The sequence below is a fragment of the Aptenodytes forsteri genome, unplaced genomic scaffold (genome assembly GCF_000699145.1).
Source record: "Aptenodytes forsteri isolate BGI_AS27 unplaced genomic scaffold, ASM69914v1 Scaffold258, whole genome shotgun sequence".
Taxonomy (NCBI): Eukaryota; Metazoa; Chordata; class Aves; order Sphenisciformes; family Spheniscidae; genus Aptenodytes; species Aptenodytes forsteri.
In genome coordinates this window covers 559507-575501 of record NW_008795250.1, presented here as the reverse complement: position 1 = coordinate 575501, position 15995 = coordinate 559507, and the positions used below count along the sequence as shown (strand labels likewise).

The 15995-nt window shown below is 42.0% G+C and overlaps 2 protein-coding genes across 2 annotated transcripts in view; one reads left to right on the top strand and one right to left on the bottom strand.

The window, feature by feature from the left end:
• Window positions 1–8809: 8809 nt before the first annotated feature.
• The window catches only part of SCAPER (S-phase cyclin A associated protein in the ER), a 281456-nt gene continuing 274270 nt past the window's right edge, over window positions 8810–15995 (top strand). Inside the window, exon 1 of the mRNA XM_009278834.2 lies at window positions 8810–8924. Coding sequence (XP_009277109.1) covers window positions 8908–8924 — 17 coding nt within the window. The 5' untranslated portion in view covers window positions 8810–8907. The remainder of the gene's footprint in view (window positions 8925–15995) is intronic.
• Window positions 13370–15995, bottom strand: part of PSTPIP1 (proline-serine-threonine phosphatase interacting protein 1) — a 35782-nt gene continuing 33156 nt past the window's right edge. Inside the window, exons 14-15 of the mRNA XM_019471948.1 lie at window positions 15416–15516; window positions 13370–13501 (exon numbers count right to left, since the gene is read on the bottom strand). Of these exons, the coding sequence (XP_019327493.1) occupies window positions 13370–13501; window positions 15416–15516 (233 nt within the window). The remainder of the gene's footprint in view (window positions 13502–15415; window positions 15517–15995) is intronic.

Below are 15995 nucleotides of genomic sequence, written 5' to 3'. Positions count from 1 at the left end.
TCCTGAATTCTGAAGATGATTAGAAGCCAGACAGCTTAAATACTTGTTACTGGTTCAGTATAGTTTAGCTTGGTTAATGTTGAATATTACCATAGTACTAAAAGCCTTGAATTGGCTATAAATCTGTTTTGCTTAGAATTCCAGAACTGCAACTGATCTGGCAGGCTTCTGAAATCCAGTCTTCAGTCCCAGTATAACCCTGGAGAAGAATTTCTTAATCCTGAATCCTGTAGAAAAGGAGATAGTTTGATATTAAAGGCAGATGACAAATGTGAGGCTTATCTAGCTGTAGTTCATTTACCTGTGTCCTGTTGAAAGCTTTAAACAATGAAAGAAAATCAGGTGGTTCTGCTTGTCAAGGAGATGCTGTTACGGTGCATTATAAATTGTAAAAATGCAGGTGTAGTTTGTTACACCCATTCATGGAAGTGGTGTTCTGTGTACCTATTTCAATAGAAATTGTGGCTTATTAGCATTTAACTTTGCCTGTAGTAGAACAGCACTATATTTGGGTAAATATACAGAGAGAACTTACTCCATTGTAAATATATTAAAACACTAGTATTAAAATGTGTCTTGATGTGCTGAGCTTCTTGCTGTCTATGTGAGCAATATTTCCTGCTTTTGCCTAAAGACCATTGATTTCTTCTAGAACTAAAGTCTATGCATTTCCAAAAGCCTGTTTTTTGTCTGAGAAGAGCTTCTTGACTTACTCATCTTCTGGCTGAATTCCCACGTATGCTGGATCCAGGCTGCCTGCTACTGTTAATAAAAGTCTGCTCTTAGCAAATTGTTCATGTGCTAAGAAAAATGACAGTAGAAGACTAGGTTTCTGTCCTGTGGGTGAAAGAGTGCGCTATCACAAACTGTTTCTCTTGTAGTGAGCCGGTGAAGCCATATGCCTTTCTGCTTCACTCATTGCTGAACTGTCTAAGCAAAGTTTGCATCCTAGCTTTTTCTTCACCTGAGTCGGAATGTTTGCGTTGCAATGAGATTTTGTTTAAGTTTAGAGTGGTTTTTTTACTGTTGAGCAAGGAGCCACGTTGGTATTAAAGAACAGTGGAAAAGTCTGAACAGCATGGCCCTGTCTATCAGGTAATATTCTGATATGCAAGTTTTCTGCTTTTAAGTTGCCTATATTGGGACTCCTTCCTCTTAAATGAAGTTATACCATAATGAAACTCAGGCTCCTGTAAACATTCAAAGCAATATTTTCCAGTGTGGACTTCATTGTCATAATGAACAACACAAAAAATAAAACAAGAGAAATCTAAAAATGTAGGTGTGAACAAGATGGAAGAGTTTTGCTTTCCTCTAGTACATTTTTAGTTGCTGGTTGTTTTTCTAGCTGTTACTGTTGAACCCTATTTCAAGCATAGGACTTTAATCTGCAGTGTAGTATAAAGTTACCTCCACTAGCTAGTTGGAGATAAGCTCAAGTATCAAAGCCAATTGAGCCATGGCAGCATGCAGTTTAGTTGGGGCTACTTAATATTAGTGAGAAAAAATACCATATATCAGCCTGTGCTTAATGAATGCTAGGAGTACCACAGGTCCACTGCTTCCAGTACTAACTAGTTTGGTTTGCTCAACAGTGCTGTAGTTTGCAGTGGAGACTCTGTCCAAGCCACGTGTTAATTTGACTTGCTCAGGATCTGTGGTCTGCGCTATTATCCTTTATCTTTCTCAGTGCCCCTTTTCATGTGTTTTCTAGCTGGTTTACACTCTCAACACTTAAGTTTGAACACCATTCTCATTAACACTTTAAACATGAATTCTTAATTTCTCCTTCGACTTTAGCATCACTGATTTAACTGCCTGCCTTTCTTCTTCAGGCACAGAATCCACATGTATTAATTATTTTTAAGGTCAGCATTCTAGCCAGGGGAATATTAAGTTTCTTCCCTTCCTCTTTGTGGAAATCTTTCATGTATTTGAAGAATATATTTTCTGTGACTGTTGAAAGAAAAAAAACATGGGCTTAAATTGCAGCAAGTGAAATAAGGTTGATATATCAGGAAATATTTTTTTTTCCTATTGAAAGAATGAGTAAGCTTTGGATTGCATTAGACAGGAATGTTGGTGTCAGTGTAATTTGGCCTTCCTGATATGCTTGTATCTGCCAGTGCTTTTTAGGGGACGGGGATGACTTAGTTTTGATTCCAGCTCTCTTCCTTGACTCCTGTGTCTGACACTTTCAGTTCCTGTTTGGATTTCCTCTTGTCTATCTTGTAGCTCGATAGAAGGCAATCCTGCTACTATTGCAAGCAAAATGTTACATTTCTTACTTTTTAGATGTAGCTGACTGCTTCCAAGAGGTTTCTTCTGTGTATTTAACTTTTTGGAATATACAGTATGTAGGGTGTTCCTATCCCCCTACTTAATCTGATGTGACTCGTCTTCTGTAGCACAATCTACCAAAATTCAGCTCTGTTACAGTAAGATCTTGCAGCACAGGAAATACAGAACCAATAAATAATTCTTGGTACCCTGTTGATAGGTTTGATAGAAACTCTGTAGGACTGATTACAGTGTAGTACATTGATTACATTTTCACATTTCACTACGCTGTCAAATGCTGATAATGTTATCTATGAAGTCTAGCCACTTTTTTTCAGCAGCTACTACTTTTACTGTTACTTCAGCCAGTGAAGCTGTTAATACTAGCAACACCGGGTGATTTGGGGAGGGAGAAAGGTTTGTGTTTTTATTTAAAGGGGTGGCTGGATCTGTTCTGTGTGTTGCTTGACAGTACTTCAATTTGCAGCTTCAAATCACTAGCAGTATGTTTACTTCACCCTAGCTGCCCAGCTGAAGTGGCTGCACATCCAAACCACCCGGGTCTGGTGCCTTCTGCTGAAGAGGCAACGAGGTCTCAGCGCAGACTGCACAGGAAATTATTCAAAGAATGATTGAACATGTGTATGCTATGTGGAGCACACAAGCATGTGCCTTGCCTACAGCAGTGAGCCTGACCTCATCCAGAGCTTTTTAACACATGGGATTAGAATTGCCTTAAGGGTGTTTTTTAATTGAGCTTTGTTTCTTCTTGCTGCCATTAAAATGACTTTGAAGTACATTGCAGTGCAAGTCCTGTGCTTTACTGCCTTTCAGCAACCTAATACGAGGCTCATGAGAATTCAAGAATCTCATTCAGACTACAGTCCGGTAAGGCATGATCAGGTGTGTGTTTGTCTTATTAAACAGGGGGGAAAAAATGGTCTAACAAGCTCACTTTAACGAAGTTAGTAAAAAAAAATCTGTCTTGATAGCAAGAGGAGGACAGCTCGTGAGATTTATCTGTCTTGATAGCAAGAGGAGGACAGCTTGTGAGATTAAGTACTTGGAGTTTCAGATGAGGTTTGAGTAAGTACTTGTGATAACAGTGATAGCCTCCACAGTACAGAGTTAGTGGATCTTGTAACTGATTTAGTCTTAGGCCTGAGATAAATCCCACTGAAATGCAATAGAAGTCTCCAAGTGCAGTGGATCTTAGGTTTTCCTGTGTGCTATATCCTGTAGCATAAGCACACACTTGGATGAATGCAGTGCTTAGCAGACTGGCACCTGAGCCTCTAAACTGTCTTTTTCAATTTTCACTCTTTGGTGCCACCCTCACTGATTGGAGCAGCTGCCTTTTCTACATATAATAAGCCTACTTCCACTTCCACATCCTTTTTTGAAACTATCTTGCTAATCTTTTCCTTGCTGATCTCTGCACCTTCTCATAACTGATCTGTTTCCTCTGGAGCTGTATTGAGTAGATGGAAAGGTCTTTTGGGGGCAGCATCTTTTAAAACATGTTGTATGCTTGGGATGTTGTTAAAAGGCCGGAGAGCAAACTGACATCTATGTTGCATCTAAACTGGTGCTAGCACAAAGCTTCCCCTGTCTGCCAAATTGCTAAACTTGATGCAGTGACCTATAAAGTGGCAACAGTATTTGCTTGCTATAGGCTGTGCAAGGCTGTTGGGCGATAAGATGCTGGCACTCTTAACCCTGTTTCCCACTGTCTTGCATATAATTTTCATATTTCTAGACTGCTTCAGTGCTGATCTTTCACTTCTACTGTAGGGCTGTCTGTCTTGGATTTGCTGTTTGTCCATCTCTGTCTTGGTGATACTGTTCAGTATTGGGACTGACTAGGAGAGAGCAAAATCAGTGGCATATACCAGAATTATGTTGCTGCTGCTTTTTGGAAGTCTAGGTGGATCTGATTTTGATGGGGCAGTGTCATAGTTTGCCTGTGCCCTACATAGCAGTAGGTATAAACTTTGCCCTTCTCTCCTAATTCCAGGTGAAAGGAGTATCTGCAAAAAAATACCAAGGTAGTCCTGCAACAAGTCCTGTTTCCTCTGTATAGCGTATCACAAGGATTAGTGCTCAAAAATAAGGGTAAATCACAGGCTGCTTTTTACTAGATGGAGGAGAAGGAAGTGCTGGGGAAGCACAGCTGTACAGCTGCTCCTTGGCCATGTGTTACACCCCAGGCAGGTTTAATGGCCTTACAGCTGGCTGGGGTAGTGGGGTAAATGAGATGTAGAGTTTGCCCACCTGTTTCTCTACTTCCTCACTATGATGGTTGCCTTCATGATACAGATTTTGTTTTCATGATACATATTTAGTCCAGGCATATACCTTTGACTTAGTCTTTGCTGTGACTGCAATAATATCTGCTGGATCTGTGCCTGGCAGCAGCTGTTGTTTCCCTCCATGTCTAGACTCCAGGATATCTGTTCAGCTGTATTTTCTGTGGTCTATGTACACTGCAGATAAACATCAAGTACAGTTTACCCATAACCTGAATGTATGGCCAGGTTTTGTAGACCAAACCTGGACATGAACTTTAATCATGCAAATGAGACAGTATCAGAGCTCAAGTCTGGCAACCTAACTGAGGGTTAGTTACTTAAGTTAGATCACTTAGTGATCCTGCTGGAGCAAGCAAAGAAGCACTTAAGTTTCAACTTTTTAGTGCTATGCAATGGACAAAACTTTTTCTTTTTGCTCTCACCTGCTTCTCATGACACTGAATGATCATGTTTCACATCAAAGCTTTTGAGTTGAAACCTCTTCTCTCTTTGTCAGAGGGAAGCCTGCAAACATGGGTTACTACTGGTAACTGGTGAGCCACACCAGCATAGGGCCACAGAGCTATTGCTGTTGATGCTCCAGAGAATGGACAGCTTTGCTTTCATCTTGGATGTGTGGTGCTTCAGGCAACAGCCCCTTTCACCAAATGGGCTCCTGCCCCATTTCAAAGAATAACTTTTTCCAGGGTAACTGCAGTGTCAGACCTTTGCTAGCATCAGGCTGTGACTGAAGAACTGGAATTCATTTTCTTCAAGCAAATAAAATGTTTAAGCAAACCACTGACATTTGGGGACTTGGGAGCAGCTAGGATGCCTTGCATGCAAAAGCAGTCTGTTTTGTAGACCAAAGTAGGAATCAGTCTAGAAAACTGCTTTTGAACAGAGTTCTGAAATTTTTCTCCCACCTGGACAAAGGAAGCAGTAATATATGAAATTAAGTCACGCTTGCCACTGAATGAGGCTGCCAGCAAATCAAGTAAACGGGTAGTGTTCATAGGTTCTCAAGTAAGAGAAGGATAAGTCATCTTTGGCAACAATTGCATTGTGTGGTCCTGTGCTAGGCCTCTATAAGCACCTCACAGATAATAGGCAAGACTCTATTTCCCAGTACATACTGTAGAAGAACTAGGCACTCCTGGCATTTCCAGGACTTGGCGAATGCCCCATCCTTGGGAAGCATGCTTGTTACTAATAGTCCAGCACTCTACAAAGTGTTCTTCTGCTTTGAATACAATATCCATTTTAAAAGCTTAAAACCCCCACTTTAGCCTGGCAGTGTTAATGTACATGGGTGGGAAACAAAGATGTCAGCATCAAAAAATGGTGCATTGAGGATACAGTTCACAGACTGAGCAAACATAAGTTAAATGTAGGGCCTGTGCTGATAAGCGCTCTGGTTAAAAAAGCTGGCACAGGACCCTGCAGAGCAGGGAGGATGCATTTCTCAAGATCCCTCCTATCCCTGGAATAAGAGCTTCTCTTTGGTTTTGAGTCCCCCCATGGCTGCTGAATTGAGCAGTGACCGTAGTAAAACCTTTAGCTGCCACTTAGCAGAACAAAGTCACTGTCGCTCATGTCTCCCTTCCTCACAAGGGGTTCAGAAACAAGAAGGGCTGTGCAGCCCTTCTCTAGAGACAAAGCATTTCTCACGTCTATCAGTGCATTGAAAGCTTTCCCATTCACACTTATGTTAACATTCTTATCCTGGGAAGGTTAAAGTTCACTAGTTTCCCAAGAAGTTCCTCCATGGACTGTTTTCGGCTTAAAATTTCAGAACAATTCTTCCTTAGATGCAGCTGTTGAGCATTTATGCCCTTGCAAAGTGGAAGGGAAATGGACTAAACTCCCCCACACGCTCCCTGCATTGAGTGTGAGTGTTATCTCATATCTGCAACCCCCTTCCTAAGAGCTGTCCAGTTGTATTACAAAACAAGCGATGGCAGTGTGTACACAATATAATTTGTCCTTTTGTACAAGATTTTCTATTGCAAATATTGATCTGACCACCACCCAATGCTAGCTTGCTTAGACCGAGTCTAGGATTGAACAATCACAAAAATACTTAGTGTGCCAAAAGGATTTTCAGTTCATGATGTCAAGGTGGTTTACAAACTCCCCATGATGCATGGGGAAACTGAGGTATAACTTCTCCAAAGTCATACCTTTGCTTCACAAAGTCGGTCACTTTTTTATTAAAGGGTTTAGCCTGGGCTCCTTGAACAATCCAAGTGTGTAATCCCACACAGGAAATTTCATTCGTTTAGGCTAGAATTTCTTTAGCTGTACTGTGTGTCCATTTACCCTGAGGCAGGGGCTACAGCAAATGCCAGAATTTCAAAGTTGAAGAGAATTCATGTCAAAGCACCACTGATGCAGTTATAGTTCATTCAGTATTGTACCAATTAACATGCTGATTATTTCTCCATATGTCTGCCCTTGATTTGGTGGTTTAGTTGAATTATGGTAAGGGCAGCAAAGCAGGGATTGTATGTCCTGTTTTATGTTTTCAAATCTGTATAACACTGGCTTTTTTAGATCTGATAAGAAAAATTCCTTCTGATTTCAAAGAACCTTTTAGGATATCTGTTCCCTCTTCACCCTCCCACCCCCAGTTGTTTTTGTACGCTCTTTGTTCTCAAGATGATCTGTGGAAACCCCTGGCTATAAACTGGTAGCTATGTTTTAAGTCCAATTCTGTTCGCCCAGTGGTTTTGGAGGATTTTCTTTCCTCTTAGAAATTTCAGGGATGTCAAGTCTGATTTCTCCTGATTTTGCTGGGAGGTCTCAGTGATTTTTATTAGAGTTTTATATCTAAAAGCAAGATTTAGTCTGTGCTTTCAGTCAGAATACACCACCACAGTGAATCTGCCTTTTGGGCCCTTGTGTCAGACAGAAATGCTGCAGCCACATGGCACACAGCAGTGGTAGGCTGTAAATGTGCTCTTAATGTTGCGCAAAGCAGCTTTGTGCCAGATCAGGTGTCAGCTGTCCTTCAACAGCTGGTAGCACTGTACCATGTGCACTGGCTAATTTGATGGAAATATGATTATCTGGCCATTCTAGAAACAGATCAAATTTGCACTCTGCATGATCCGGGAGTGCACAAATCTGGAGATAACTGTGGCTCTGAGCTTCCCTCATCCAAAATGTGAGCTGGCCACTGAAATTAGGTAATTGCTAACAAAGAATAGATAATGGCTAACAGTTTGACTAAAAGTTCTTTGCCCTCTCCACTTTCTCTCAGTAGATGGGGCGTTGTCATTTTGTTAATAACAGGCAGGACACTAATTCCTGTTCTTTTTCCAAAATCTAGTTACTCCGCACAAGTATCCTTTCCCCTACAAAAACCAGTCCATCAGCCCCTGCAGGCCCCTAGCAGCCATTTACTTTCTAGAAGCCCAATGTGACCTAGCATCACAACTTTATCTCCTTCCTCTTCCTGGGGAGCAAACCCTAGCTATTCTTTCTCCTTTAGCCTCAGCTACAGTGAGGATGCCCAACACATCACAGCTGCACTATAAAAACACCTGTGATGGGTACTGTCATTAATTTAGGAAGCTGGTGAATGCTGCTGGTGGGTGGTAGCACCTGACCCTAATGCCATTTTTAGTTTTGTTTTGTAACAGCCAACTCTGCTTTACTGTAGGGGCTTGGCCACTTGGTTGTGCCCATGACCCCATGGCAGCAAGGAGACATGGGTGAAGGCCAAGCTAAGGGCACCGTCCTGCTCTCCTTGCTCACTAGCAATGAGCGTAGTTTCTGTTTGAGGACACGTGAAGTATTGGTAGCTGTGTGGCTGGTAACTGCCCTTGCTTTCAATGCCCCAGCCCTGCAAGCTGGAGAACAACAAGGCAAGGGAAAAGAGATGGTATTGAGCAGCAGAGGCTGCTTTTCAGGCCTTTACAGTGGGTCCTATACTGTGCAGAGTTGTTGCCAGTCACACTGAAGGTTAACAGTGACCTTTCAGTGCAGCAAACTGTGTGTAGTGCTGATGTAGAGTCCCCTGGGTTCTCTAAGCCTGCACAGTTAAGCCAGCTAGCAATGATACTGCCAAGAGGTTACATAGTACCAGAGAAGAAAGTGTCTTAGTTATCCACCAGTGCTTAGGTTAGATGTTTCTTAATGCCCAACCAGGCTCCTATTAGACACCACCTGATGCCTGGCTTGTAACGAATCTCCTCTTGGCATCCGTGTGCTTCCACTTAAGCTGTATTCAGTAATCAGTGAGGTCTGAGCAGCAATCGGGAATCTTTGCCTAGAAAATTACCTCTGGAAAGGAGACTCAGACCTTGAATACACCTCTTGAAGAAGCAAGATGAGAAGGAATCCAAGGTAACAGTTGCTACTGTTTATGTCTTACGTATATGATCTGTCAACACTTTGACTGAAGTATGCCGGGGTTATTCGTAATAGAGTTCAAGCCACAGTCCTCAAGGAGGTTGCAAACACTTCAAACCTTGAACAGCTGCTGTGCTCCTGCTGTTGCTGACTGCTCAGCTGTAAAGGGGTTGATTTCTTCCTTTCAGCTGAGTAGTTGTAAAAAATGCTAGAAGCTAGCTGTCTGTAGCAATGGACCTGTGAGCTTGGCAGGAGGTCCTTTCTTTGTGGTTAAGCACTGACTGTGTTGGCTGTCCTAGAGCTGGGTTGCCTGGATCTCTCTGTTTCTAGTCTGACACTACTTATTTGACCAAGTTTTACTACTGGCTTGTGGGCTCTTAATGCCATATGCAGCAGCTGAAATCTGTTCTGTGCAGAGCTGGGCCTCATGCTGCTCTTGTAGATATTTCCTAATTACATATGGTTGTTATTGGTTAAATGTTATTTTTAAACAGGTTTTCCTGTTCTCCTTAATTAATGATAACATGGTAAAAGAGAATAATGTGCATATCTGAGTCTGGTTTAAGGGTACTGTTGGGCTGGATTGCCTACTTCCAACCTTTGAATTCTTGTTGCGGTTAAAGGAATAATAGAACAGATTACCACTACACTTTTTCATAGCAATCTCACGGCCATGTTCCTCAAATCCAAAATCCATCTAGAAGAGTAGCAGCTGTCAACCTCAGTCCCTTTCTATTCTGTTGTGGTTTGTGAGGGAAATGACTCCCAATCTTTCTTGACGTTCATATTTAATGGATAGATGATGCCTGTTTCTTATGGCCTAGTCAAAATTTCTAGAGGTAACAGTTACAGGTCTGACATTGTTCAGCATGAAATACTTGTTGTCTGTTGTGCAAACTGAAGTCCTGCAGTGCCAAGTCAAAAACAGCTCAGTAATTTTATTGTAACTTCTCTTTAATGAGTTTGTCTGTATATACATACAAGTCACAGGCTATAGGTAGGTAATCAAGTTATCCCCTTGCAGAGCAGCTGGCAAATGCATGTTCCTTGCTCTCTGGGAACAGCTTCTTATGTGTGAACCCACCCGGAGCCAGAGCACTAGCAGCGTCAGTAATGAGGTAGTCTGCTTATTGAGAGTGTGCTATGAAATAGGAGTTAACTTGACAAACACACAACTTTGCCACTGTTGTTTTGTCCCTGCATGTTGTTTGGCACCTCCTTGCCAAAAAATGGTAGTCAAAATGAACGTGGAGGCTTATCAGAAGTGTTTGTCCAAAAAGAATTTCAACCAAAAATGTTGGAGTTTAGTTTAAGAATGCCTCCCACTGGAAAGGGCCCATTTCAGTTTCCCATCTTACCTGAAAATTAAATGATTGCTTGAATGCATCAGTTTTGTTGCCCAAGTGTTACCAATCTGGAGAGGAAACATTGTTATTAAAGCAATATTATTAAGGCAGTAACCTACATTTGACCTTCCTGCTTTTCCTACTGACAGGGAGGTGGGTGACACCTAAAATGGGGGTGTACTCAGAGGGTGTGGGTATTTCTTGATATCTCTGTTCTATTTCTGACAAGTGCTGCTACACTGATAGGGCAAACTGCCTAGATATGTCTTGGTAACTACTTATCAGCCAAATTCTTCAATGTAAAGCAGAGGAATCATGAGAAAACATTGCTGTTGCTTTTTCATTTCCTGAACAGTCTGGAGTTAGCATGTGGTACCCAAATGCTATGACACTGGGTAGATTTTGAAATATCTATAGCCTCTTGCACTTACAACAGTATTTACTTGACAGAAGAAGAGATAGGTAGAAAGGAAACCAGTTTCCTGAGTTTAACAGCAAAAACATGAAATTATTTGATGGGGTAGAAAGAGCAGTCACCATTCCACTAGCTGTCTGTCCGTCAGTGATGTAGACCATGTGGTACATGTAAGCAAAGATGATCTGTAACAGGTTTTCAGGGTAACCAGGACTGGGTACTGCAGCGTCTTGTGTGAGGCTGTCTGGGCCCCCAGAGAAGCGAGGAGTCTTAGCAAAATCTGTGTGTCACACATAATTAGAGGAGATGCATCTCAATGGTTTATTTTTTTCTCTTTAATTAAGATAATCTGCAAAATAGCTACCTAAATTTATTTAAGTATTTGTTGGTTTATTACAGTTCTCTTTGTGGAAGACTGAGTGTTCAAGAAGCAAATATATTAAATCTCTCATACTTTAGGTTCCTCTCATGCTGTACATAACAAGTGATGTTGTAGTTGTCTGACAGCTACCATTTACAGTGCGGTGGCCTAGCTGAAGGCTATTGTGGAACATCTTTCTATCACTGTTCAATTCGGACGTGATCACGGAAACCTGTTGTTAACATCTTCAGCCTAAGCACTACTGTTCGTATAACCTAGTGCCTTAAATGCCGTTCAAGTTCCTGCAGTTCCTCTGAGCCTGTGCTAATGTGAGGTACTAAGAGCCCTTCAGCACGGATGCAGATGTGCTGCATATTAACTTGGGTAGGTGTGGGAAGGACAAGTGTGCCTGTGCAAAGGACTGCAGGGAACTAAAGAAAAAGGGCCTGCAGCAACTTTTATTCCATTCTTGAAGCAAGAAATTAGAATAAGGTACTGCAAGTGCCTCTGACCTTCATTCTGTTTCATTTAAGGAATAATTGCATTGACCATTATGGCTTTTTCTTCTGTCTAGATTTCTCTTTGTCTTTCCTGCTGTGTCTTAGCTAACAGTTCCTCCCTGCTCTGTGCCTTTTGGGTAGCAATTTGATTCATTTTCATTGACTTGGTTCAGTTTTAAGACCTGAAACCTTGGCAAACAAGGTCATTCTGCCCCCAGAAATAGCGTGCTCTGCTTCAGATTAAATCACCGATTTTTATTTTTTTTTAACCATCTCGAAATACTGAAAAGGGAGGAGTGGCAGAAAGTATCTATCGATCCCTTGGTTTTCATTGACTTGGTTCAGTTTTAAGACCTGAAACCTTGGCAAACAAGGTCATTCTGCCCCCAGAAATAGCGTGCTCTGCTTCAGATTAAATCACCGATTTTTTTTTTTTTTAACCATCTCGAAATACTGAAAAGGGAGGAGTGGCAGAAAGTATCTATCGATCCCTTGGTAAGTACAGTGGCAGTTGGAAACGTTCTTAAATACTAAACTAGAAAGACTGATAAGAGCTGAAATCTGTGAAATACAGTGAACCTGTACAGTGCGGCTTCTCTGAAGAGAGTTTGTTGAAGAACAAGCACATTAAAAGTGCCTGGAAAGGAACCAGGACATGTCTATGCCAGCAATCCCAGAGGTGCAAAGGCTGTAGATAGCAGTTAGAGACAGAAAAGCCTGTGGGCAGAAGAGAAGGAGAGGATCAGCCAGGTGGACAGAGGAGTTGAAAGGAGAATGCACTGATGACACGGGTATGCAGGTTGCGTGAGGAGATAATTGGCACTTCTCTCCTGTGCTCAGGGTAGAGGGTTCAGGGCAGTGCAGCACTGCTGGAGGCTTTGCTTATTTGTTGTTTCTGTTGTTTATTTAAACATGAAAAATCCCAGGGAGGTGTCAGGGAAAACATCTAACCAAGGCAAAAGCAAGCCTTGGGTTCATCATCTCTCCTTATTTTGCTGCCCCAGAATCCAGTGCAAAGCAGAACCGTGGGTAGCATAGATTTCATTGTATTAGGAGATGGCCGTGATGGGGAGTGCTTTATGTTTTCTTACTACTGATGTGTCTCGGTACTTCAGGTGCTCCTCTCTAGCTGCATTCATTGTTTTCCATATTTTCATCAGTAACTCTGATAAAGAACAGTGGAGGATTCCCCACCTTTCTCCCTGGTTACCCATGTGCTGTAAGGGGAACTCGAAAGGGGGCTGTTAAAAGGAACTTAAGAGAGCTTTTTCCTTGCTATGTACAGCTAAGACACTGTGACATCAGAGCTATCGCTTTCCACCCCACTGTCAAAAATGCTTGCATGGCCTGTGCAGTGAGAGGAGGGGATCCATTGCAGAGAACATGGCTGCTGTGACCATGAGGGTGGCTCACAGGCTGGCTGGAGGTGGTCCTCTGTCCTGGAGAAACAGCACTTGCTTCCTTGATCTTTTTCCTTTAGTGCTGTTAAGTTCTGGGCAGGATTTTCCTCCCAGATTCACCATGCTTTGCAACGCTGATGGCAGCACAGTGTGCTGAGGGTAGGAAGAACTGTGGTAAGAAACGCAAGTCCTAATCTCTCTGAGGTGAAGACATTTTTTGCAGACTGTAGGCCAGGAGGTGCTGGGATGGGGCAGGAGGAAGGAAGAGGAAAGCATGGTCAGTTGGTTATTTCCTGACTGGTAATTGTAGAAGACAGTGTTATGGGTTGCCCTTGGGTCAGCTGAAGCAGACCTTGTGTGCTGTTTGTTTTCAGTAATAGAGTATTTTTAAAGTCTGAGGACTGGGGCTTCTTTTCATCAAAGCTTTTCGAGATAAGACCCTGGCACAAAGCCTCGCTGCCCATTCCTTTCTGCCGTCCACCAGCCATCCTCGTTTTCTTCAATGACAACTACAATGTCTCCTTCACTGATGTCCAGTTCATCCACGTTCTGAAAGTAGACAGGGAAAGGAAATGTGGTTAGCCTGAGAGCACAGGAGGGCCCAAGCATGTATCTGGTGGGGTTTTTTACCCTGCCTTTCATCAACAGTCTGCCGGTGTCCTTTGGCTTGGGAATGAACCTGAGATACCACACAATGAGGGATTAAGCACTTACTAAGCTGGCTATTTCCTTAAGATCCTCAAATTTCCCCAGTCTCCATGGTGTCTTCTGCTGAGCAACTTGACTGTTGTATTATTGGGGAAGGCCGGAAAGGGTTAAATACGACTGTCCTAAACCAGCTAACCATGACCCTTTCGTAGTCTGCAGGTGTTGCTAAATAAAACAGTGCACAGCTTAATTCCCAAAGGAGATAAAAACAGTGTCTCTACTAATCCAGGCCTTAAATAGGTCTCTCAGTTCTTTTAATACAGAACAGCGGTGATCAGTGGAGGTATAGCAGCTCTTCCTGAGATACGTAACTTTTATCTCTGAGACCAATGGAGTAGTTGCAAGTAAGCTAGCGCTGAGCTCTCAGGCAGCCATCAGTCCGTTCAGTGGTGCTGTCCTATTTTCCATAGGAAACCACTTTGCTACCCACAGTGTAGTAAAATAGAAAACAGGGTAAGAGAGGCTTCCAGATATGTTTGATGCATCAGCTAAATCTAAATTTAATGTACCTGAAGTACATTTTTAAAAAAAAAAAAAGAGAGGTCTCAATATACAATATACTGAAAGTGGTAACAGGCTCTTTCTCAGCAGGGAAAATCTGTGTGTGTCATATTTTTAAGACAACTCCTGGAGTAAGGATCTGACAACGGGATCCAGCAGTCTCCTCAGGGGAACTGCCATTAACAGTGAGGTACTTTCAGCTGTGCTTGGATGAAATTTCAGGCAAATAATAAAAGAAAGTTTAATACAAAGCAAAACAAAGAACATATAATAAAAGGTGTCAGAACGCTGCTGTACCTAAGAGAAAGTGCTCCTTTCCAGTCCTTTCTCTATTTTAATAATTTATCTGGCTATATGATTTTGTCACGTGCCAGCATTTCTTCAATGTTGGCTATTGATGGCACGTCCTGTGGTGTGAGGGTCTCTCTGCACTGTAACATAAGACCTCCTGGATGCTGCTCCTTCTGCTAATCTAAAGCTAATAAAAGGTAGCTTTAAACTGACATGTAATTAAATTGTGCAAGTCCCACTGGGGGACGCTAATGGTTTAGCAAGAGTCCAAGAGGTTCTGGAGTCCATCTGAATAAGAAAATATTCATAACCAGTCCATTCATAATCTTCTACTAATGGTACTATGCCTGGATAGGTCTGAAGCCAGCGAGGGTTCAGTATCCCAGTTAAGGATGCAGGTTGCTCTTTATAACAATCTTTTGGTACGTGGACCACGTCCACTGCAATTCTGCAACTTGCAACATGGAAGTACAGGGAAACAGTCATTTATGGGGATTCAGTCCTCTCCAGCATGGAGAGCACCTCAGTTGAAGCCAGTGTGTTAAACTGGAGCAGGACTCTCCAGATGATAAGTGAGATCAAGTGGAGAAGAGTTCCTAGATAAGCATCTGTCACGTGTTCTTACACGAGGAACCTGTAGCTATTTTCCCTAGGAGAACATTTCACAAGAGATTTAAGTTCAGAATGCACAATACTGCATAGCCATCATCCCCTAAAAAAATAGTTTTCCTTGTGTTTGTGGTCTCCTGTATCTCTAGAAGGAAGTTTTAACAGCTCAGCACTAATTTAGGAGGGATATAGCATGCTAATGTGTAATCACTTCCAGTAATTCTCTAAGTGTCCCTGGCTGTAAAGTGAAGATAACGCCTCCTTCACAGAATTAACACTTTCAAGATGTTTGGATCAACATCATCTATTTTAAATCTGACACAATGAAATATTTATTTTGAAGCCTTTCATTACCTGGGCTGTGTAGTCATAAAGTACTCTGTAGTCCTGTGATGATGTGATTCCAGCTTGTTCATTTACAAAAACAGATGCATAGACTACGTCTGTTTTCTCTGCTAGGGGGGGAAAAAAAAAACCAAACCACACACAGAAACAAAGAGTTCAGTTGCTTATAAATGCATGGGATCATATGCAAGAGTTCACAAATACAAGGGTTTCTGTTCTCTCTCTGTCTGGAGATGTACATGTATAGAAAAGCTGCTGTGAACTGTAGGTAAAGTCTTGCACAAAAACTGTGTCCCATTGATTAGATGACAATACACCCATTGAACTTTGTGGGAGGTCAGAAACTAGCTTTAGCCTCATCCAGGTTGGGAAAAACGTTTACCCTGCTAAAGCACAATCCAAATGTTCCAGAGAGCGAAATGCTGTGATTAAACTGGTTTAAAATGGTTGCTACTGGTGGTATAAAATTCTAGCAGTTCAGTGACTCACGTAGTCACTGACATAGTCACTCACATAGTTCTCTTTTTCCCTTGAGAAAAATGGAAACTATTGTGCCAATGGGTCACCAGACGTTTTTCAGTAGTTTCCA